This window comes from Dipodomys merriami, unplaced genomic scaffold (genome assembly GCF_024711535.1).
Source record: "Dipodomys merriami isolate MVZ:Mamm:240054 unplaced genomic scaffold, mDipMer1.0.p SCAF_104, whole genome shotgun sequence".
NCBI classification, from domain to species: domain Eukaryota; kingdom Metazoa; phylum Chordata; class Mammalia; order Rodentia; family Heteromyidae; genus Dipodomys; species Dipodomys merriami.
Window position 1 is genome coordinate 79,554 of NW_027202316.1, and position 24,356 is coordinate 103,909.

Below are 24,356 nucleotides of genomic sequence, written 5' to 3' on the forward strand. Positions count from 1 at the left end.
TAGTGAAAGCGGGGGTTACACTGTGGGGGAGGGACATACAAAGCAACAAAGAAATAATCTTATAAATGCGTTAGAAACACATGCATGAAAGAAACGAAAACATTAAAATACATATTTAAGGGTTCATTTTCCTAACATCACATTATCTGACCTTTTCTGCTTGACTCATACCTATACTAGATATTGCAAATAAGGGAAACCATGGGACCTATGTTTCTTTGGGCCTGGCTTAGTTCACTTAATATAATTTTTTCCAAACCTTTCCATTTCCTAACAAATGGGGAAATGTCATTCTTTCTGATGGAGGCATAGAATTCCATTGTGTATATATACCACATTTTCTTGATCCATTCATCTACTGAGGGGCATCTGGGTTGGTTCCATATCTTAGCTATGGTAAATAATGCTGCAATAAACATAGTTGTGCTGGTAGCTTTAGTGTGGTCTTGTTTGTAAACATTTGGGTAAATGCCCAAAAGTGGGATTACTGGATCATAGGGGAGATCTATGTGAAGTCTTTTGAGGAACCTCCATACTGCTTTCCAAAGTGGTTGAACAAGTTTACATTCCCACCAACAATGAAGTAAGGTTCCTTTCTGTCCACATCCCCTCCAGCATCTGTTGTTGTTAGAGTTCTTGATTTTTTGCTGTTCTAACTGGAGTGAGGTGATATCTCAATGTTGTTTTGATTTGCATTTCTTTTATGGCTAGGGATGTTGAACATTTCTTCATGTGTCTATTGGCCATCCTTCTTTCTTCTTCAGAGAAGCTTCTCTTTAAGTCTTTTGCCCACTTATTTATTGGGCAGTTGTTTCTTTGAGGATTTGTTGTTGGGTGGTTTAATTTTTTGAGTTCCAAGTATATTTTAGATATGAGACCCTTGTCCGTTGTATGGCTAGTAAAGATCTTCTCCCAATCGGTGGGCTTTCTATTGATCTTGCTAGCTATGTCATTTGCCCTGCAGAAGCTCTGCAACCTTATGCAATCCCATTTGTCCAACCTTTCTTTGATTTGTTGTGCTTCCGGGTCTCTATTCAGAAAATTTCGGCCTGAGCCAAGGAGACCTAGGGTTTCTCCTATTCCATCCTGTAATGTTTTCAGAGTGTCTGCTTTGAGTTCAAGGTCTTTGATCCATTTGGAGTTGATTCTGGTGCAGGGTGATATATAAGGATCTAGCTTTAGTTTTCTACATGTAGTTAACCAATTTTGCCAGCACCATTTACTGAAGAGGCTGTCTTTCTTCCATTCTATTGTTTTAGCTTCCTTATCGAAGATTAGATGGCTATAGGTCTGTGGGTTCATTTCTGGGTTTTCAATTCTATTCCATTGAAAATAGGCATTTCTAAACACACCTCTCATTATCATGATTTTGAACCAAGACTGTGACATACTATTGCTTCCCCCCCTTATGCCTCCCCTCCCCAGGGGGGAAAAAAGTACAATGTTACTGTGATCAAACCTGATGATGTGTATAGTAGAAAAGCTCTGCAATTTAAAAACAAACAAAACAAAATCAAAAAAGGAAGTCACATTTGCTCACGATAGTTTCATTTATTTGAGAAGTTACAATAAGTGTATGGATAATTGGAAGACAAGCTTATTGTTTGTAACAAAATAAAACAAATGCAGTGATGTATGGGGCACCTCTAAATGCTTTGAACATTCTGTCTTTACAAAACCACAACTGACTGACCACTCTAGCCAGTCTTACTAAATAACATTGCTTGAAGCACCAACCTATATCACTTATAAAAACTATATACCATACAGTGGATTGTAACAAATACTATTTTCTGTTTAATAATTAGAAATTGGATCTAATTGTCAGCTCACATCAACTTGCTTGATTCTTTGTGCCTTAGGTCTGTGACTACAAAAGATGATTTTGGTGTCTTTCATTCTTTATTTCCAGCCCCTCTTCATCTTCCCTTCCTCCTTTGTTCCATCATTCCTTTCCTCTGACTTTACTTCCTTCCTCTTCTTTCCTCCTTCCTTCTTTGCTTTGTTCCTGTTTCTTTTCCTTTCCCTCCTCGCTTCCTATCTTCCTTCCTTCGTTCCTTCATTCCTTCGTTCCTTCCTTCCTTTCTTCCTTCCCTCTCTCCTCCCTCCCTTTTTCTATCTTGCTTTCTTTTTCCTTTCCCTTCCCTCCCTTCCTTCATTCCTTCCTTCGTTCCTTCCTTCATTCCTTCCTTGCTTCATCTTTCTATCTGTCTGAACTGGAATTTGAACTGAGGAGCCTTGTGCCTATATTGCTGCTTCATCATCTTTCAACCTAAAATTCTTTAACTTGATTTTGTTATGCTGTATTTATATTATTTTCTCTGTTATTTCACATTATCTGGATCTTCTCTATTCTCTTCTTCTCACCCTGCTTTCTATCAACTTTATTCCTGTACATCCTCCTGTTTTTCTCCTTTGCCTAGTTTTGTTCTCAAGTACTATTTTTTTCCAACGAATTTAATTCCCATTCTTCGTAACTATTATCTTATTTCATGGAATATTACCTTACGTCCTGTTTTCATCTACTCTTTTTGGAATTGGGGAATAATTACTTTTGTCTGGGGGCTGCTCTTTTTATTTCCATGGCTGCTTTGTCTGTCAGCTATGGAATGTAGCCGGTTCATCACCCACTAGGAAAACACAAGACGACATAACCCTTGAAATGTTCATTTCACACACACACACACACACACACACACACACACAGATTTCATCAAGTCCAGTTGGAGAAATTCCATTCCAAAGAATGATTCCAAGAATGAGGAACATATACAAATACAATGCACCTACCTCTGCCTTCCATACAGCCTGGATTATAGGTGTATCCCATATGCTTAGTTTCCCCATGGAATTGATGGGGTCCTTCCATGATGTGCATGTAAACCTGAGTGACTTAGTCATGCCTGTGCATAATTAGCTTTTACTTGTGTTCCATGTGATCTCACATCACATCTATAGATAGCCCTTTGCAAGACAGCCCAATGCAAGACTTGTCATAGAAGCAGAGAAGAAAAAGATGCTCATGGAAGAGGAAGAAAGATTTCTTCAGTCAAACGGCAGAGGAGGTTAGAGGCTATGAAATGAGCTATTGTGTATTCAGAAATAGCCAGGGATTCTTAGAAGCCTTCCATCTTTAAGACAGAAAAGCAAAGCAGTATGGCCAAAGAAATGAGCCTCAGGTTTTTCTGAACCTATCCATGTTCTGGTGTTGAGCAGATGGCAGCTCTGGAGAGATCTCCGTTAGAAGTAAGGACACCCTGACAAATCGGAATTTGTGGCTCTGTGTTTGTGGCAGAATTCTTGTCTTCTGCAAGTGAGGAGTCAGTCATTTCCTGTAATTTTGTGACTAAAAGCTCTCTGGCCAAGGTCCCAGGAATGCTTCCACCCATTCTTTATCCAAGTCCTTACTCTCAGGTAGGGTTATGAACACTATATTTACTCAAGTCCAATAATGCTGAATATTCTCTCAATTGCTCCAGTCCCATTCCAAGTGTCCAGTAGCCACCTGTGACTAAGGGGTTGCAGAGCATTCAGGGGATGTTAGTCACAACAGAAAGTCCTACTGCACAGCAGTGTGCAGATAGAGCTGGCTAGCCTCCTCAACCTATTGTTTCTACCTCCTGTTTCCACATGTAGCATACAAAAGCAGCTCACAGACTCAGGCCAAAACTACCACTTTTGGCATCTTCAGTGGCTGTGACCAAACACCTGACCAAAGCCTGTAAAAGGACAAAAGGATCCTTTTGGTCCAAGGTTTTATGGATTTCCATCCATGGTCACTTGGCCACCTTTCTTTGAGCCTGTGTGGAGGCAGAAATCATGACAAAGCTGTTGAGTTGGTGATGGTCAGGAAGCAGAAATGACATAATGGCAAAGCCAAGGTCCCAACAACCCTTCCCATGGGGACCCCATGACTTCACTTCCTTCTGCTTCTTAAGTAACACCAGAGGCTAGTGGCCAGCCTTGAGCACATGGGCTCTGAAGCAATTTCATAGATACTGGATGGAGCTCAGAAAATTGTATGCTAACATTCCCTGCAGATGTAAACCTCCCAATGATAGAAAAGTGATTGACAGAATGCCTGTAAACTGTGAGACTGGATCTCTCAAGGTCTTTGGAAAGCAGGACACAGTTTAAGGATAACATCCTCTTGCCCATGATGGTGAGGCAGGAATCTCACAGGCCTTTCACTGTAGCTGCCATTGTAGTCTACTAAAATTAGGAGTCTGAACTGAGCAATTTGTCCTTTCGTTGCAGCCTGACTTTGAAGTCTCTGTCCCTGATGACCTCTGTCCACTATAATTCAGTGATTTCAATGGGAACAGAAAGTGAAAATTCCTTGGAGATTACTTCTCAGTGATGCAAGCTAAAGAAAGGAAATGAACTCTATCACTTGGGGGGTAAGGGGAGTCATGAGGACAAACACTGGGAGAACCAGAGGGAAGGGGTGACACTTTTAAAAAGAAACGGACTCAGGGCCTAACTGTAATCCCTCTGTATTTCACCTTTACAATCAAAAGAATCATCTGGATCTCAGAATGAGTGTGAAGCTCAGCCCTTACCTAGAATGATAAAGAAGAAATGGGACAGGTAGCTCCAAGCAGGAATTCCTGTATTATGTACAACGAGGAAGGAGTTAATGAAGTGTGTGGCCCACACATCTCACAACTGAAGCACAAAGGTTTCTGTGTTGAAACCCCAGTATTTCTTCCAGTCCATCTGAAGCTGTGTCTTCAGAAAAGCTGGGGTTGCCACAAGGACATTTGAAAGGGAAGAGCTTTTTCTGCTTCTCATTGTGAACATGAGACCCAGCCCTTCAGTCTCATGGCCTTGGTCCTAAGGCATGGATTGGAGCTATGCATTATCCCTTCCTAACCAATCTCTTATCCATCTCCTCACATCTTCCTTCCACCTACCCTGTGCCCGAAAAACATTACATGAGGTTGGAAACATGACTCATGCATGCAGTCCCAGCTAGTGTGGAGGCAGCCATTGGGAGGATCACAGTTCAGGGCCAGGCTGAATAAAACTGTTAGCATGAGCCCATCTCAAGCAGTGAGCTAGGTGTGGTGACATGCACCTGTGAGTTTAGCTCTGTGGTTGACTGCAGATTCAAAGGATCCTGGTCTAACCTGAACTAGGACAAACCAGGAGGTGCTATGACAGATTTGCCTGAGAGAAGAGTAGGGAGTAAATTACGGGTGTGTTGTGTCACCAACAATGATAAAAACTGACATCATGCAGGGCACTGGTGGTTCATGCCTATAATCCTAGCTCCTCAGGAGGCTGTGATTTGAGGAGCGCAGTTCAAAGGTGATAGAGGGAGGAAAGTCCAAGAGACTCTTATCTAAAATGAACCACCAAAAAGCCAGAAGTGGTAGCCTTGAGCATAAAATTTAGGGGCAGTACCTATGCCCTGGGTTCAAGTCCCAAGATCAACACACACACACACACACACACACACACACACACACACACACACACACACACACAAAACTAACCTCATTTAAAAGTATGTAAGAATTATTAGGAAAAATACATTAAAATAAGAACAGAAAATTCATCTACTATAGGCAGTGGATCACAGGTCATCTTTAGTAGATGCAATAGCAATACACAACTTCATCTCAAATACATTTTCTGTTTATAAAGAAATCTCTACCAGAAGATTTTCTGCTTATCATCCAATAAAACTGGAAATTCACGATAAGTAGCTGAACGAAAATATCCACTTGAAAAGAGGACACTTCTTTTTAAATGATCTTTGAAGACAAAATTAGAAAGGAGAGGAAAGCTATTTGCAATCTCCTCACAGGAGAAAGGAAACACTTCTCTTTTCAAGTAAACATTGTATCTTCAGGTGTTTCCCCTCTCATCACATCCAGCACTGATGCTGTTAGGTCATTCATTTGGGCAGTGATTCCCTTAGGAAGTTGGGTTGACTATTCTATTCTTGCATCTGATAGAATTTAACATTTTGTGAAATGTTACGTTCATGCAAAAGCTGAACTCCACATGATTTCTGACCATGTAATCTGTCACTGTATGGCCATGGATATGAAGCTTTTAAGTTTTGACCATCTTAAGTTCTGTGTTTGGTTTCAACAGTCTGCAAGGATATCTGGAATGGCAGCGTGTATCTCAGTTGTGTGAGGTTGAAGATCTTAGGCTGTTGAGACACTGAAATTGCAGATGAGTCACAAGCACCTGGCAGGTAATTTACAGTGGAGGATTGAAGCAACATTCCCTTCCCAGATGGTGAGTGTGCATTATCCTCTATTGCTCTCTTGCTGGGCTCCTTTGCTACTGCTCTGTGGATTATTCTAGGAGCATAGTCCTCACTTTCCTTCCTGGTCATGTGTGTCTGCTTGGCCGGATGGACATTTTGTCCACTGGAACTCTGGTATTGTGAAGTAAACACAAAGGGGAAGTGCTCTTGCCATGGCTTTCTTCAACTGTGTAATGGAGAAAAGATAATATATCTTCTTCCTGTAACTGGCATAAGAGCTCAGGAGGGCAACTATTGAAGAATTATTTGAACTCAGTGAAATGATGGGTAAAGAGGATTTATATTCCCTTAGGAATCTGTGAGTGGCTCTGGCATTTGACTGATGTGCTTTCTGTGATCTATGCTGTTTTACATGTTTTCCTGTGTTTTCTTTCATCAGTGTGCTTACGGTTTTAGGGATGTTCTTGGGTTGGAAGAACTGTGATTTTGGTTTGACTGAGTTTAGCACTTCTTGCAGCTCAGCAGTGTCCCCCTGGGTCTGGTGTGGCCTCACTTCGATTTTCCCCCAGGGTCCTGCATGGTGACCCCAAGTCCCTCCCAGCAGGTTGAGGTGGATTCCCTGCCTGCACAGAAGCCAGCAGCTTCCCGCACAGATGATGGCTGTTGCAAAGGAGACGTTTCAACACTGACATTTCCAGGCTTGTGAAACAGTTCTCATGAGAACACCTGACTGAAAGCCTAGCCCCTAGAGGGACCTGCTCTTGCTCATTCTGCAGGAAAAAAAATGAGCTCAAAGCCTGAAAGGATTTCTTCTTAGAACAGAATATGCAGAAGTCTCTGCCATTAACGAAGGCAAAGAAAAGCACCCACCAAAACCTTGCTCTTGTAAAGAAATGGTTTGAACAGGCTATTCGTGTTTCCACATAGGTTTTTAATCTAAATGACCTGACATTTGAGTCTTTGTGCATTGTGCAATGCATTTCCCATAACTCATTGGAGAATGATTTTCTCTGGTTGGAGTCCAGGCATCTGGGCTGAATAAAGGACAGCCTAGGATAGAGCCCCATGCCCAGCTCTCTTGGTGGGCTGGGGGCTCAGGAACGGCAAGATTCCCTCATATTCTGTCATCTTTGCCATGTTGCAGTGTGAAGAAGGCTTGGGTGAGCAGCTCAAGTGCACGCTGGGTACATGGCTGCCCCTTCCACCGCTGAGCTGTTCATTTGTCTCCCACTGGGAGCTGCCATTGTCACTGAGCTTTCTTGTTGAAGCCTGGCAACTGAATGGAGAGATTGCCTTAATTCCAGGGCTTCCCTGAGCCCACAGGGCTGTCCCACACCCACTGCCCTCTGGGCTTGAGGCAGCCTTCATTAATGTTCATTTGCAAGTAGCCATGTGCCCAATCCTCTGAGGACCACCGTGGGACCCCAATGAAGGAAGTGAGGTGGGCAGAGGTCAGGCCACACCACCCAGACAAAGGCTTGTGTGGCAGTTGGTGGGAGGGCAGCCCCAGCTCATCAGGCTGCCTGTCCCACCACCCAGACCCTGGGGAGTCCCTGGCCCCTGGGCCAATGTACTTACTTTCCTGAGCGCTTCCGCAGGGGAGGGCTCCTCTTGTTGTTCCTGCTCAGGACAAGTACCCGGCGGGGAGGCTCCAGCTCCCTGGATAGCTTGGAGCTAAGACAAGAAGTAGCTGGTTGGACAGCAGGCTCCACCCTGGGGGTTCCCTCCCAGGGGCCCTGGGGACTCAGGAGCTCATATACCCTTCCTTCAACAGGTCTGGTGGGAGGCTGACTCAGGCAACAGGCTCTCATGGACTGGTGCTGGGGATTCCCATGTTTGTTGCCCCCATTGCCTACCCCAGCTCACCTTTCCAATTGATTCAGGTGGTTCATATTATTAAACCAAGATACGAACTTCATGTCAGGAACTACCTCGAGCTCCTTACATGAGCCCTGTAGTTCCTTGACCAGGGCCATCACCTTGAATTCCTGGTTGAGAGAAAGGACACAGTGGTGATGGACCTGGACCAGGGCAAGGTAGGCCAGGCAGCTGACTTCAGGTCTTCACTTGGCTTCACTCTTGTCTCTCCCCAACACACTCGCCTTTCTCTACTGAGATCCAGTGCCCAACCCCAGGAAGCTGTCCTAGATCCCCAGCTCAAGGCCCCATCTCCTGACCTCTGGAGGACAAGTAATGTGACCATCCACATCAGAGAGAAGGAAGGACCTAAGGGACCCGCACAGCTGGCTGCCTGCAGAGGAAGGTGTCATTTTCTCACCTCTCGTCGTCTTTTTATGTTCAGCCAAGAGCCCTGCAGAGCAAAGAATATGTGCTAAGAAAATGCTGTTTCCACTTGGCGCCCTACCAAGTCCGTCCAGCAGAGGGCAGGCTGGGTGCACAGCTGGACTAGGATTGCTCTCAGTCTAGGGCAGGGATGCCAGGGGCCTGAGGACAGGTTGCTCACTGCTCAATTCTCTGTGGACATGGCAGAGACTGAGGCTTCAGGGACAAGGCCATGCTATTCCCACATGCTATGTCAGCTTGAGCACCTGCTGTCACACTGCCACCCTCACTGACCTCCCTCTGAGACATGGCCAAATGTCATCAGCAGCACTGAGGTCTGAGGGCATAGGGCATCATAAGTAGGATTGCTGTGGTGCTTGGCACTCTGGGGCTGGGGAAGACGTGGGCTCTTGCTGGAGGCCAAGGGGCAGGGAGAGGCTCTTTGTCCCCAATCTGCTTTCCCAGGGCTGGGGCCCTGTTCACTCACATCCTTGGAATCTTGGTCTTTGTGCAGTGAGGCCAGGTGACTGAGGATGGTGCCCAGGTAAGGGACTGTGCCCTCGGGATACTCCTGTGGCATTGGGTGCAGAAAAATCAGAAGGGTCCTGTTAAGCTCCTCGCAAGAACCCGACTTACCCCAGTCCCATGGAGCCATCTATCTAGCAGAACTTGGGGCAAGACAGGCTCATTCCTCAATGATCCACCCTCTACCCCATACCAAAGACACAGCCCTGCATGGGGAAATCCATCTGGCCTGGTCCCCTCCAGGGCTGACACTTGACACCCATGCAAGGTCTGTGGCCCTGCCCTTCACCTGCTCCTGTGCTCTTGCATTCCTTACTGTGGTGGCTGCAATGCATTCCTGCAACATGCCATCTGAGCAGAGGCAGGGTGTAATGGGGCAATAAGGGAGTGGGCCAACTGGTCGGTTGTGTTGGGGGAAGCCCCTCAACTCCTCCTTCTAGGAAGCCCCTGGTCTCAGGCTCGCACACTACTCACCAGTTGCTGAGGCTTCCTGAGGCCTCTCTTGAGTTTCTTCCAGAGGGTCCTGTGTTTGGGCTCTTGCCTCTGGCAGCATTGGGCATGGGAGTAAAAAGCTTTCATTCTCTAACCATTCAATCTTCCAGAGTCCCTTCTTTCCATGGGGTGTGACAGCTTTGGCTTGGGCCTTTAGATCTCAGGCTCCTTGTGACCATCAGCACTGTAGCCCTGGGCAGGCTAGAGAGCCTGGCAGGGCCTGTCTCCAGGGTGGATGTGGACATTTGCGTGCCCTAAAAGATGTTTCTGTGGCTGCCTGGTCTGGAGGAACCCGCTGACCCACGTGACTGGCAAGGCTTCCCTCCTGGGATGGGAAGGCCACCCAGAAACCAAGCCAGGGCCTGGCTTGGCGGTGCCAGGCAGGCAGGTTGTAGAGAGGCAGCCTCATCACAGGCCACACTCAGGAGGAAGCTGGACAGGAAAGTGGACATCCCCAATCCTATCACTTCCTCCAACCTCCTCAGGCACCCAGCTTGCCTCCTCTTCCACTGACTCCATTGGGTCCCCAGGGGCCTCCTGTTCCCATACAATCTATCCTAGCCCCAAGCCCATGATGGATGCTTCTAGACAAGCTATGTTGGATACTCTCCTAGAATTCCATCAGAAAGCAAATCCTCGCCCGCCCTCCCTGGACCAAAAGTTATTCTGGGGCTCATACCACCTTGTACACCTGCTCGTGGCAATACATCTTCTTCAGCTCCTGGAACGTCTTCCGACTCTCCCTGGAGGAGGGACAGAGACAAGGTGACAGATGGGAGAGGGCGAGAGAGGGGAGGAGTGTGAATGCATTGCCCATTTTGGGGCAGGACTTCATCCTAATGGGAACAGAGCTGTGCAAGGAGATCCACTGTGATCCTAAGGTCACATGGTTTGGAGCCAAGTCTTGAGGGGAAACCTCCAGTTTCACCCAATTTCCAGTGTGGTTTTGTTTGGAAGAGCACTGCACAGACGGGTGTGGGCATGTTGTGTCCGAAGGAAAAAGTATGGCACAAAAGGAATCCCAACCACACAGGCAAATCCTAAGCAAGGTCATAGGTGTCTGAGTTGGGCAGAGCCGCAGTCCCTGCCATGGGGAATTGCCACTGGGCTCCCAGATGAGGGACGCTAGGCTGAGGAAGCAAGGGTTGCCCAGGAGAAAGGTGCACCCACCTGCCAATCAATCTCCACGTCTTCTTCAGGCCTTGGAGCTGGCTGCTCTGCAGAGCACACATGATGGGAACGAGGGTGCAGCTGTTCCTCAGAAGGTGGCACTCCTAGGAGTGAAGAATGGGTGAGGAGAGCTGTGGAGGAAACTCCTGGGCTCCTGCTTGGCCTGGGGCTGGGCCTTTGTTACTAGGCTGAACTGGGACAGCTTGGGGGAGGGGAATGACAGTGGAAGCAGGGCAGGAATGCACACAGCCCAAGTGAGGGCAGAGTAGGAGGAGGGCTGTAGGTTAGGCAGAGGCTGTGAGGGAGCAGGCAGCCCCCTGGTGGGAGTGGGAAAGGGAAGAAGAGCCCCCGGGCCCCTCCTGCTCATACCAGAGCCACCTCTATCCAGTGCTGCACCACTTGGGCTCTCTCTGCTGCCTCCATGCTGTGGTCCCCGAGGCACGTGGTGATCACACAACTGGAGACCTGCTCACAGTGCTCCAGTATGGGAAGCAGAGTGGGTGCCAGGCGCTCCAGACACTCCTTTTGGTCAGCATGGACATACACATAAGTCAAAAGGTGGTAAGGAAGGAGTTTTTTGAACAGTTTCTGAAAAGATGAAATGAATGGTCAGCATGACTCTGCCCTGAGGCAGGTGTGGCAGTAGAGGTGCAAAGGAAAGCCCATACGCCCAGCCCTGCCAAGCTACTTACGATGGCCATGATGGAGAACTGATCTGCCTTCTCTTCGGGCAGCCAATCTAGCACTCGACCTGTCTCCTCATCACTGTCTAATTCCATCATGTCTAATTCCATCCGGGATGGCCCCCTGGAGGAAATCTGCACATCCTCCATCTCCACACACTCCCAGGGAGCTGGGTCTGTTTCCGCAGGCCTGTCTGCCGCGCTAGCTGGTGGGCGAGCAGGCTCTTCCTCAGCAGCACAGGGCAGAGCACCATCGGCGTCTTCAGCCACTGGCGGCTCAAAATAAGTAACTGGATGAATGTCCCCTCCTAAGCCTGTGTCAGCTTCCAGCTGCACAGATGGGACGGGTGCTACATCCCGGCTGGGCGGCAGAGGCTCCTGTGCGGGTGGCTCTGGCTGCTCAGCACCAGACTCAAGGCAGTCAGCCTCTCCAGCAAGGGGGCAAGACTGCACTTGCTTCCCAGATGGACCGAGAGACTCCACTTGCTCCCCAGATGGACCGAGAGACTCCCCTTGCTCCCCAGATGGACCGAGAGACTCCCCTTGCTCCCCAGATGGACCGAGAGACTCCACTTGCTCCCCAGATGGACCGAGAGACTCCACTTGCTCCCCAGATGGACCCAGAGACTCCACTTGCTCCCCAGATGGACCGAGAGACTCCACTTGCTCCTCAGATGAACCCAGAGACTCCACTTGCTCCCCAGATGGACCCAGAGACTCCACTTGCTCCCCAGATGGACCGAGAACAGACTCCAGGCTTTCATCTCCTGGAGCCTCTAGCTCTGGCCCTGAGCTGCTCACTACAATAGGTTTGGAGGGCTCTGGTTGAACTGCAGATGCGTCTCCTTCTTGGGCGGGTTGCAGAATTGGGTCACACTGGCCTTCAGGCAGCTGAGCTTCTGGAGTGGGCACTGGCATACCCTCATCACTGGCATGTATTGGTGCATCAATGGCTGGCTCTAGAGCCATTGCTACCACTGGGCTAAGTGCCCCTGGCACTGAGGGATCAGCCATTCTTCCTTCATTTGATAGAACAAGACTTGAGTATTGCAGGTCAAGATCCAGACTTGGTGCTGGAGATGGTGCAAGGCTGTGGGCCATTGGCTGACCTGCAGGTGGATTGATCTCTTCGGTCACAGTTGATCGAGGTGAGTCAGAACATCCGTCTGCATGGGGTTCTTGTTGGCGCTCCACTGCAGCTCCTGGAGCTGAGGGGGCCTCTGAGGCTACAGCTAGCTCCAGCTCTGACTGACATGGTAGTACTGCTTCTACGCAGGGTGTTGGAGCCAGTGGTTGGACGGTGATTTTCTCATAAAGCCTGGCAGTTGGTGGAACAGCTGCAAGAAAAGATCCCCTACAGCACTGCCTTCCCCTCAGTCATTCCTACGGCCACGAGACCCCTGCCTGCTGAGAAGCCCTAGTCCCTGGACTCCACCCCAGGAAGCCCTGCCAGGACAGGTTTCATGCCACGGCATCCAGGTTCCCTGGCTGTCCTGTTGATGGCCCCATGGTAGCATGGGAGCTGCCTTCAGGTGGACAAAGCTTGGAATCCCACACCTGTTCTCTCCTTTGCCAGCCCATGCTACTCACCCTCCAGCTCTGGCTTCTTGAGAAGCATGTGCTCCAGCTGGCTGAGCAGAAAGCGGGCCTGCTGCTCCTCAACAGAGCCAGGCATATTGAGGTGCAGATATGTTACCAGGTGTTGCAGGCAGGACGTGTCCGGTGCTCCAGTGAAGTCTTCTGGGTACTCCCTCATCCAGGAGCCCAGTATGAAGGAGAAGGCTCTAGGTGCAGAGGGAGAAGCAGCAGAGTCAGAGGCTGGGCCTACCCTCCTTTCAGACCCCCTCAAACACAGGTGTATGAATTGGGCTCCTGGGCCTGCTCATGCCCATAGCCCATAACGAGCCTGGTCACCTGGCTGCACTACACACATTGTCTACACAAGGGATGCGACTAGACCTACATCACAGATGAAACCACCCCACCCACACCCACTGCCTGGTGTCCCTGGGCATGCTCCCCAAACTGTCATCTCTGGGGTGCTTTGTCCTGTTGCTTGTTATCTCCAGAACCCAGAATCTCCTCACTTGGGCAGCCTCTAGTGGCCTCTAGTGGCCTCCTGTTCACATAGAGCCAGGTGTCAACAGTCTTGTCCTGACTCTCAACCCAAACAGCACATCCTGGCCCTTGAGCACTCACTGAGGCCCCTGGAATCTCAGGGCATTGTCCATGATGGCGCAGTGTGGCCCTCCCCGTTCTGTGTGGTCCTGAGGATTCCCAGGGCAGGCAAATGGGACTGGGTTGGTCACATGCCAGAGGCTTCTCCCACCCTCCATAGGCACAGAACAAGCACACACAATCCCTGCAGGGACACATTTCTACCTGGACTTGAGCCTTCCCCTCAGGAATCTCAATTTCCCTTTGCCCAGGCCTCCCAAAGCCAGCTCTTTGCAACCACCCCGAAGACACATGCCCTCCCTCCTCCCCCAGGCACACTCACCGCTGCAGGTGCTCCTGCGCGCCTGCCTTCTCCTCCTCATAGTCCTCAAAATGACTGTATCTAGGGGACACCATGAGAATGTCAAACATACTGTGTCTGCACATGATGTCTACAGTCCCAATGGTCTCTCTGAGCACAGGATGGAGCTCAGGATGACAAGGATTTCCCTGTTCTTTCACTGAGTGGTGTCAAGCGTCTGGAAATGCATCCCCACACAAGATGATGAGCCCATTAGCTTCCTCCCCCACACACACCTCAATGGGCATGGGGTTTCTCAGTGTTTCCCCTGGGCTTCCTAGTGAGGTTCAGGTAGGTCAAGATGCCCAGATGGAACATCCACCACCACTGTCAATTTGGAAAATGCTTTTCTTGAGGTCTTATTCATAGGAGGCCTCGATGTAGAGAGGGGGTCTTCATGAGAGAGGGGCTTCTCCCAGCTGCGCCCACATCCCTGCGCTCCCTAGTGTGTAAGGTCATGATGTGGACAGGCCTGTTCAGGACCCATCCCACCACTCCAGCCTCAGGCAGTGAGGATGTTGCTCCTAGCATGCCAGTAGTCAAGATCCAAGCAGATCCTCACTGGTGCAGCACATGCCAAGGCCTAGCCAATGGACCCATCCCTAGGATCAGAGGTGGCACTTACCTGTTGAACAGAAGGTTCAACACGTGATGGGCAGTCGTGAAAGTGCGGTATGTCCCCAGAAATACTGGGATAAACACAGCATCTCCGAATAGCAGGGCAGGCACTAAGTGGTCTACTAGCTTCTCCACTTTACCTCCCTGCAGGTATCCTGCTTTGCAGGGATCAGGAAGGGTGGGGGCTAAAACCCACTCTAATTCCTGTGAAGAAATGAGACACAGTTAAACATAGAAACAGCAGCACACTGGGAAAAGGCTCAGGGCCATACCATGAAAATAACCTGGGGACACACACACACAGACACACACACACACACACACACACACACACACACACACACACACACTTTCACCCCACTCAAGAATGTAAACACATAGCGTCTGAGGCTGCCAGAAGGTAGTAGGTTAGGGGACTCGCCCTCCCTCCACACCCTCCTTCTTCCTTGATTCACCCGTGGGATACATGGTGTATTTCTTCTCAGGCGACTGGGACAAGGGATGACCCAGCGTCTTCGAACAATATCGAACTCGCTCTGTGGCGCTGTTCTGTGGAATAGCGGGCAACAGCAGGAGAACATCCTGCTGTCCCTCCGCTGTCCATACAGCTCAGCTGGTTCAGCTGGTAACCAGCACCAACTCCTGCTGGCCCTTTGTGACGTCATTTCTGGAGATAACATCATCAATGAAGGGAAGTCCCCTCTTCTGAACTCAGCCTCAGACCACACCTCTGCAAATGTCCCCTGGGTGCTAGCTGGGCCCCATGGCAGGGCAGGAGCCAAACGAGACACACTCCACATACACAACCAACTGTCCTCTGTCTAGTTAATGTCATGGTTATGAGGACACACTTAATGAGTTCCCACCAGATCCCTCCTACCAGTTTAAATGTCTCCTCATGTACAAGTGCCTGTGCTTGCCTGCCTCCGCCAGTCACCCATTCATTCCTAGTGCTTCCACCCAGCACCTGCTTGAGCATATCCTACGCTGAATAAGACCCAGTATCTATCCAATGCTTGGGAACCCTACAGCTCGTGTCAGTCATTTTCACTGCACTCTACATTGTAGAGATTCAGTCCCTGCACATGGTGTCTAGACAGAGAATAAACTGCAAACCACTTGTCCTTGCCTAGGCCTCTCTTTCCTGTAGTAGGAGCCTCCAGGAGGAGGATACCAAGTTCAAGGAGGATACCTAGGCAAGAGATTCTATCTCAAATCCATGCAAGCCAACAATGAACGACAAAGCAAAAGGAAAGGCAACATCTGAGCTCTATGTGGGGGTGAGAATTTCACAAGTGCACACACAGATGAGGTCTTCTCTATTTGGAAGCCTACCCAGGAGAGACTCCTTTGTTCAACACACCTATTGAGAGAGGTACACACATGACCTCACATGGACACATAGACACAGATTCATCCACACAGACACAGTGGCACACGTCTGTGTTCATTCATATGGGTCCTCACATGCGCATATTGGAGCTCTGCCTGCCACAAGGTCTGTGTGCGAATGAGAGGGTGGGTGAGAGATGGGAAGCTGAAAAGAATGGGGAGTTTGTTCAGTGTCCTGTAGCCTCAGCTCTCTACTCTTCTGGAGAGTCAGAGAGCGTGGCGGCCTGGGATCCAAGAGAATTTGAGGCCAATCTCTGGGCTCATTTGGTGGGCTGATGGAGTGACCAGTGTGGGCATGGAGAGCCCGTGATTTCTGCACCATGTTCACTGAGGTAGAGGTGGAAAGGGCACAAAGGGATCGGGCTACCAGAGTGGATTGGGCGCCACTCAGCTCCTAGGGCTGAGAATTTTCGGCTGCCACTGGGCATGGGAAGAGGAGTTAGAGAGCAGCCTGGACGTGGAGTTTGTTGATGTGGAGAAATGTGGAGATGGGAGTCCTTTACTTTTCAAGCAACAGGGGAAGTGGACAGGCGACTCCACCACGGGGATCCCGGCAGGGGAGGGAGAACCTTGGCATCCTTTGCCTCTAGATTCCTAGGTGTGCCCTACTCTGTCTGCTCCTTCCCTAGGTCCACCATCTCCCTTGCTCAAGATGTCACAGTCAGGGCTGAGAAGGTGGCTCAGTGGTACAGTGCTTGCCTTGCATGCCTGAGTCCCTGGGTTCGAATCCTCAGGACCACATAAGCAGAAAAAGCCAGAAGTGGCGCTATGGCTCAATTTGTAGAGCACTAGCCTTTAGTTGAAGAGCTGAGGTACAGCACAGAGGCCAAGTTCAGGCCCCATGACTGAAAACAAAAATGTCACAGTCAGTGCCCAAGACTCTGATGATGGCAACTTATGCTCACTGGCATGGTTCGTGCATGCAGGGCCAAGGAGGTCTATGCATTCAGCCTGACTGGGAGCCATGGTGGGGGCTTTTTCATGGGAAACAGAGGCCGGGGTTTCCTGCTCTAAAGCCACCCAACAGGAGCCCTTGAGGCAACCCTCCAATGTGGTTTCCACCTCCATCACCAGGACCATGTTACTGGTCCTGCCGACCATGGCGCTGATCCTGCCATCTATCCTGATGACACAGTCCCTGACTCCTCCTGCCTGCTCTGAGGAAGTGACCACTGTGTGAGGGCTGCAGGGAGAATCCAGGCCGAGGACATTGATTTGATATATCTGTGCTTATTATTTTATACCATTATAGACTTAACCATTTTTAATTTCCAAAGGCTAATATACCAGTGACAATTGTCCACCTCTTAGGATGGTGGGGAAAAACTAATGGAACCAGAAGTATGGCACAATCAATTCAGCTCCACCATGGTATGGACTTTCTTTGTACACAACTCCAAATCTCACTCCCACGATTGGTAGCGGCATACTCATCCTCTTTCTCCAACATGTTTAATGGTAAGAATGGAAGCAAACAGCCGAGAACATCCAACTGTGATGTGGTGCTGGTGGTACCCACCGCTTCTTCTCCTACTGCTCCAAGCAGCAGCACCTCTGCACCACCTCTGCCAGCACCAGGCAGTGCAGGATGAGCTTCCTTTCTGCAGCCAGTTCCTTCTAAAGACCTGGCCCCAGAGCTTCTGCACAGATTTGACTCTTTCTGGAACCTGTTCTTGCTGACACCTCCATTTGGTACATTCTCCAGGGATCCAGATTTGAAATGGAACCTTCAACGTCTGTTGCTTTGAAGACAGGCCCTTTCTCCTCAAGCCAGGTTAGCAGATTGTAAAAAGACAGGAGAAGCCTCACTTTAGACAGCGCATGGTGGGGAGCAGGTGGGAGGCTTGCCCACCTTCTGCAGACATGGCCTCACTGTGCACTCAGCTTCCTTGCAGCTGTGGCTCAATGTGGCAGCTCAGTGACAGCCAGATGTCCCTCACGCCACAGGCCATCGGCATTCTTAGTGCTCTTCTCATCACATTCTCATGACTCTCTCAACCTAAACATGCCAGAAAATACCAACAATTGGGCCCAAAGCAGACAGGGTCCTCTGGTTCCCTTCTGTTTCCCACTGAAGCTCCCATCAGAGCTCCTGAAAACCTACAAAGTATGTAAAACGCCACTTCTCCAAATTGTGACCCCTTTCTCTGGGTTGTTTCTCTTCCGATAGCAGGGAAGAGCTACGATGTCTGCCTGTGCAACAGTGAGGACATTTTCCTGGGTAAATTCTGTCCCAAAGGAAGGGTCTGGTTCATTCATAACCTGAGTATGTATGGCAACTGATGCTACCCAGTCCACTGGAGCCAGGCCTGGGCTCACTGAGGGGGTTCCTCTTTGACATCACTCATGAATATTTACAAATGCAACTACTCACCAACCAGGGCACTGGCAATTCATTCTTCTCTTTGCAGGAAGCCACATCCACACCTGTGTCAGCATGTCAGCACATGCTTTGTAGGCATGGCCAAGGTGGTGATTTTGGAGCAAGTCCTGAAGAACCAGACAGGGCCCGTGCCTCCTTCCCCAGCATCCTGAGGACCTGAATACAGGTGTTTTTGTCACTACTTCTAAATTGGATATCTGCATGAGTTGGTCTTGAACAAACTGAATACATACTTTGACAAAATTTAAACACAGCCAATAAATTAGTAAGGACTATGGTATGTGAGGACTGTGAGAAGATGCAGACAGTACCATGTGTGGTCTATACTTGTTTCTGTGTGCTTCCCGCATGGCTGGGGAGAATGCACACAGTGTGAGGACCGCAGAAAGGCAACTGGAGTGAGGACTGAAAATCCCTGGATCAGTTACTAGTTGAACAGGAAATGTTGCCTTGGTCCTTTGCTTGTGGACTTAGCTGGGGAGGTGCTGGGAACTTAGCAGTTGGGACCTAGTGCAATAGATCACTGGTTAAGTGTCTGTCCTGCCCCTTCCTGTACTGTGCAGCCTGCTTTGGCTGCATGACAGAAGCAGCCTCTGCCATTGCTCACTGCTGATGAGATGATGTCTGACTTACCACAAGCCTCTCACAACCAAGCCTGGACTGAAGAGGCCGGAAGCAAGCCAAAACACTCCTTTCCTCCTTGAAACAGTTTCTCTCAGTCACTTGTTGTAGACAAGGAAAGTCTAACAGCATCCTTGCGAAGTTTCTTGACTTCTGTGCCTCAGTTGCCCCTTCAAGGAGTCAGTATACAGACTGAGTCAGAAAACACTTGTAAAAGGCCAGACCGTTCCCTAGCAGGGTAATATATAAGGATTCCACTTCTGAGCATTTACCCAAATGATCACAAACAAAACCATACTAAGGCTACCAGCACAAATATGTTTATCGCAGCATTATTCACCATAGCTGAGATATGGAACCAACCCAGATGTCCCTCAGTAGATGAATTGATCAAGAAAATGTGATATATATATAAATATATATATATATATGTGTGTGTGTGTGTGTGTGTGTGTATATACATATACACATATTTAAAATGGAATTCTATGCTTCCATCAGAAAGAATGACACTAACCATTAGTTAGGAAATGGAAAGACTTGGAAAAATCATATTCACTGAAGCAAGCCAGACCCAAAGAAATACAGGCCCCATCGTTTCCCTCATATGCAATACTTAATATACATCTAGCATTATTTTGTCAGATGAGCAGAAAAGCTCAACAGCTATATACATATGACCATAGAAGATGATGCTAGGTGAAATGAACCCCAAGAGGTCTTTCTTTATTGTAGTTTTTAATGCACTATGTGATTATTTGGTTTCCTTTGTATGTTCTTCCCCCTATGGTATATCCCCTGTTTGTCACTCTACTTGATTTTGGTACCCTGAATCTATTTTTTTTTCACCTGTACCCTGAATCTCCTATATACATTTGTATAATTTGGGGAGGGGAAGGGAAATAACAAAACGCTGAAACCAGGACACAGGATGACCCATTGGAACAATGATACTCATAGGACAGTATATTGGAAATTAAATTTACAACTTTCCTTCTGGGGAGGACTGAGGGAGGTGGGGATGGCAAGGGATAGTGAGAGAAGAAGGGCAGGGGTAACAATGCGCAACAAGAAATGTACTCATTGCCGTACTCATATAACTGTAACCCCTCTGTACAGCATCTTTATAATAAAATAAATAAAATAAAATATAAAAAAGAATTGAAAAGGCCAGGCCATGCTACTCATGAGACATTGCCTCCTACTGCATTTGTATAGCAGGGATTGGAGGGATGACCCCTGCTTTTCCAGGCAATTCGTGTGTGTGTGTGTGTGTGTGTGTGTGTGTGTGTGTGTGTGTGTGTGTGTGTGTGTGTCATGGGGCTTGAACTCTGGGAGTGGGCACTATCCTCAGCAATTCAGCTCAAGGCGAGCACTCTACCACTTGAGTCACATGCCAATTCCGGTTTTCTGAGAGTCAAGGGGTGTCCTGCCCAGGATTGGCTTTGAACCTTGATCCTCAGATCTCAGCCTCCTGGGTAGCTAGGATTACAGGTGTTAGCCACCGATGCCCGACTTTTTCTAGGCATTTTATGGGCTACTATCATAATCAGCCTGTGTCCTCATTCACTCAACTATACTATCTGAAACTAACTTAAGGAATTCTGTCCCAAGACAACAGTTATCAGTAGCTCTTAAGGTGTGATGATAAGGTCCAGACAGATGCCATGTTTGAGCTCAAATATCTCATTCTAGCAGAATGGGATAAGCTGGAGGGAGAGAGAAAATAACTGGAGACATGCGAAACCATTCCTCCAAGGCACCATCAGAAGCCAGGAGTGTAGTCATTGGCTATGACAGCTAAAAGACATTAGATGTAAATAAACTTTAGGTAATATAAACAGTCTGATCTATCTCAGAATGTTTATCATGTCTTCAGATATGAGGCAGTGAAGAATGGCAACATGTTTCTCACACCTCCATTTCTTCATCAGTAAAGCTACGTGAAGGGAGCTGGGAGCAGGGGTGCAGGCCTAGAGTCCCAGTTACTGGGAAGGCCGAAGTTATGAGGATCACTTGAGTCAACTACATCAGGATCAATCTCTAAATTGAGTATGCAAATAAAGAAGTATACAGTAAAGATTCTAGTACTTGACCTCCGCAACATGCTTCAATTCTATAAGCAACTATTCACTTACTGGACAATGGAGCCAACACAAGTGGGACTACTTTCTAGTCTTTGCAAGCTGTCAGCTCTGCTGCACCTGGACAACTGGCTGTGGCCCTTGGGGTTTTCTCTGTTGTCACCCTTGTATACAATGGACACAGCCTGAAGTCTCCTTCTCATAGGTTTCTCATGACTTACATCTGTCCTTGGTCTCTAGGTGCACAGTCATTTACATATACTGTTCCTCTTCTTGCTCTGCCAAAGTAGCAGACACCAGGAAATGCTTACCCAAGGATACCAGCCAGGTCAGGCGAGAGATGCCACTGAATGCAGGAAAGCCAAACTGCTCTTCGTCCATTGGCCAGCTGTGGGCAATCACAAATGCTGTGAGGACTAGGAAGTAGAGAATGCCTGACAAAGAGCAGGACCCAGGTGCATGGGAGAGCGCATGGACACAGGGACCTTGCCTTACAAGGCAGCCAAATGTAGCCTCAAATAAGAAAGCTTCTTGTAGGTTTGAACTTCAATTTTGCTAGTAAAATGAGACATGCTCCTGGCAATAGCACACAATTCAGCTAAACAGTATGATGAAAAGATCTAGGCTTTAAATATAGGAAGTTTACATGTACTTAGGAAGACAGCTACCCTCCACCCACCCCCCAAAAAAAAAAAACGCCTCTACAATAAATGATTTAAAGTTACCCACCATCCAGGCACAGTAGAGCAAACCGTAATACAAGCTACTTGGGACATGGACACTGGAGGAGTGTGGTTCAAGACCAGCAGTCTGGACAAAAGTTACTGAGGTTCTATATCAAAGTCTATATCAAAGTATAAGGGCCTGTGGTCCCAGTACTCACAGGCAGGACTAGGAAGGTCCCTGACTGCATCTGGCACCAGGTAAATGTTCAGGACCCTCTGACAAACAAACTAAAGCCAAAGGTGCTGAGGCATAGCTTATGTGTAGCAGGTAGAGAGTCCTGAGTCATTTGCCACTGCTGCCAATAATGTTAAAGTCTTCTGGCAAGAGGAGAACAACCATGGTCTGCTAAGCTCCTGAAACCCAGATTCTTATCAACTCCATGTGAAATGGCGCACATCATGAAAATGGAAATAGAGAAAACAGCAACACTGGTCAGCTAGTTCAAGAGCATCAAGTTGATGGAGTGCTAAATATTCCCTTCTCTCTTCACAAAACCACACTCTGGAGAGTGTATGTACTAGAATTTCTGCCTGATTATGAAACTGACTGCTCATCTTCGTCCTTAGCCCAAATCTTAAACAAAACCTAAACTTAAGACTTCATATACGTTATATTAAATTTGTCAATCATTTCTTATGATTCTGACATTAACACTTAAAACAATGAGCGTGTTCTAGAGAATGACATATACAAGTTGTAGCTGGGTGCTGGCAGCTCATGTCTAGAATCAGCTACTTGGGAGACTGCAATCTGGAATCATGGTGTGAAGTCCATTGGGTCAGGAAAGTCTGTGACGCTCATGTTCATGAACCACAGAAAGCCAGAAATGGAGCTGTGGCACATGGTGGAGTGCTAGCCCTGTGAGGAAAAGCTAAGGGAGAGCACACAGACCCTGAGCTCAAGCCCCAGCCTTGACACACAGAAAAATTCTAAGGAAGCACACATAACAATTCATGGAGGCACTAGGACCTAAATGAAGCATCAAACTTAGAAGCAAAATCAGCTCCCTCCAGGCTGCTCACCATCTCCTGAAGTCCATCTCCTCTGAACACCTTACACAACAGCTCCTACCACCTCCTGCCACAAACTGAATCTAACCTGGTCCTGACTGGTATGTGAGCTCAATGCCTGTGACCTTCTATTGCTTTACCTGTTCTGAAGGTAATAATTACCAACTTTACTTGGCTATTATGTGAGTTTCTGACACATATTGTTATACTCCTTGTCATAAGTCTCCTATATCATTTTCAAACATCTGGACAATGATATTCCATTGTTTTGAAACTCATGAGGAGATAAAGCATCTTATCACCCATTGAAGTCCAGGATCCTAAAGATTTTCCTTCTCTAATAAAAGCCACTCAGATGGTCCTGATACCCATATGAGCATTCATCCAAGCACAAGAGCAGGTATCTCTAACAGGGTCCTTTTCTCCTATTCTTGCTCAAAGAATGACTACCATACAATAAATGATCCAATGTACAATACATGAAATACTGTGTACCCAGCCAATGTTCCTCTAATTTCCCGGACAAGGAAAGGAGCTGAGTGTTCAATGTGTCTGCAGACTAAAACTGACCTGTGAAGAGAAGGGACCCTTTGAGCAGTTCTTTCCCCAGGACTTCTCTTTGCAGGATTGCAAATTCCTCCATCAAGAGTTCTCTGTGTTCTTCCTGTATGACTTTTCCTGTCATGACAAAAATCGGTTACACATGCCAATTTGAAGTACTGGGTACAGGTGCACATCTTGAGAGGCTGTGTCAGCCTCAGGAAAGGACAGGACACGTGTCCCTTAGAAATATTTCTCTTAGCAAGGTCCCAGTGTCTCACTACTGTAATCCAAGCTACTCTGCGATCCTTGGACCAGCACAGAAACAAGTACTATCCTGGCCAGGTGTCTAGGCTCTCCGCACACCTCCACCCACGTGCCAGCTGAAGGAGACTCCAGGTGGAAGCTCAAAACAAATAAAACTCTAAGAAAGCACGACGGTAGCCACCTGTCTCCAAAGACACCATGAAACTTCAGAAGTGTCTGAGAGCCCACAAGGGGTTAATCTGGGTTCTGGAAAGGATTCAGTTACACACACACACACACACACACACACACACACACACACACACACACACACACACACACCTATGACCTGAGGAAGGGAGATAATGTGTGACTCTATTAAAACTGAAGGAACCATGATTTATCAAATGATCATGTCTTCAGGATCACTGAGAAACATTATTTAAATTGTTGTACAAGTAAGATGTTAACAGTTTTTGATGTGTGGTGGAATTTTCATATCAAGGTGTGATGTTTCCCTGTATGTAAAACAAACAGGCTCACAGGTTGTTTGAGTTACACAAATTATCTAGAATAAAATAAAATAGAACACAGAGCCAGGCACCAGTGGCTCACAACTATAATTCTAGCTACTCAGGAAGCTGAGATCTGAAGATCAAGGTTCAAAGTCAGCCCAGATAGTAAAGCCCAGGTAGTATAGTTATGTCCAATTAACTACTAAAAATAGTCAGAAGTGGAGCTGTGGCTCCAGTGGTAGAGTGCTAGCCTTGAGCAAAAGAAGCTCAGAGATAGTGCCTTCCCCCTGAGTTCAAGCCACAGGAATGGCACAAAAAGAA

General features: G+C 47.8%; 2 protein-coding genes across 4 annotated transcripts in view; both read right to left on the reverse strand.

Moving 5' to 3' along the window:
* Positions 1-1,247: 1,247 nt before the first annotated feature.
* On the reverse strand, positions 1,248-17,638 carry LOC138810669 (ral guanine nucleotide dissociation stimulator-like). The gene is made up of 14 exons (XM_069997847.1): positions 17,430-17,638; positions 14,526-14,722; positions 13,883-13,942; positions 12,973-13,166; positions 11,392-12,719; positions 11,069-11,287; positions 10,700-10,803; positions 10,212-10,272; positions 9,512-9,580; positions 9,000-9,083; positions 8,508-8,540; positions 8,096-8,217; positions 7,808-7,903; positions 1,248-7,505 (listed from the first exon to the last, which is right to left on the reverse strand). Exons 4-14 carry the CDS (start codon positions 13,136-13,138, stop codon positions 7,280-7,282), a joined length of 2,508 nt encoding a protein of 835 aa, XP_069853948.1. The 5' UTR covers positions 13,139-13,166; positions 13,883-13,942; positions 14,526-14,722; positions 17,430-17,638; the 3' UTR covers positions 1,248-7,279.
* Positions 17,638-24,356, reverse strand: part of LOC138810675 (uncharacterized) — a 43,606-nt gene continuing 36,887 nt past the window's right edge. For 2 of the 3 annotated variants that reach the window (XM_069997860.1, XM_069997879.1), the window contains exons 3-7: positions 23,305-23,412; positions 21,310-21,386; positions 18,927-19,084; positions 18,285-18,449; positions 17,638-17,909 (exon numbers count right to left, since the gene is read on the reverse strand). In XM_069997860.1, coding sequence (XP_069853961.1) covers positions 18,351-18,449; positions 18,927-19,084; positions 21,310-21,386; positions 23,305-23,412 — 442 coding nt within the window. In that variant the 3' untranslated portion in view covers positions 17,638-17,909; positions 18,285-18,350. The remainder of the gene's footprint in view (positions 17,910-18,284; positions 18,450-18,926; positions 19,085-21,309; positions 21,387-23,304; positions 23,413-24,356) is intronic. The other variant, XM_069997870.1, reaches the window with a different exon arrangement.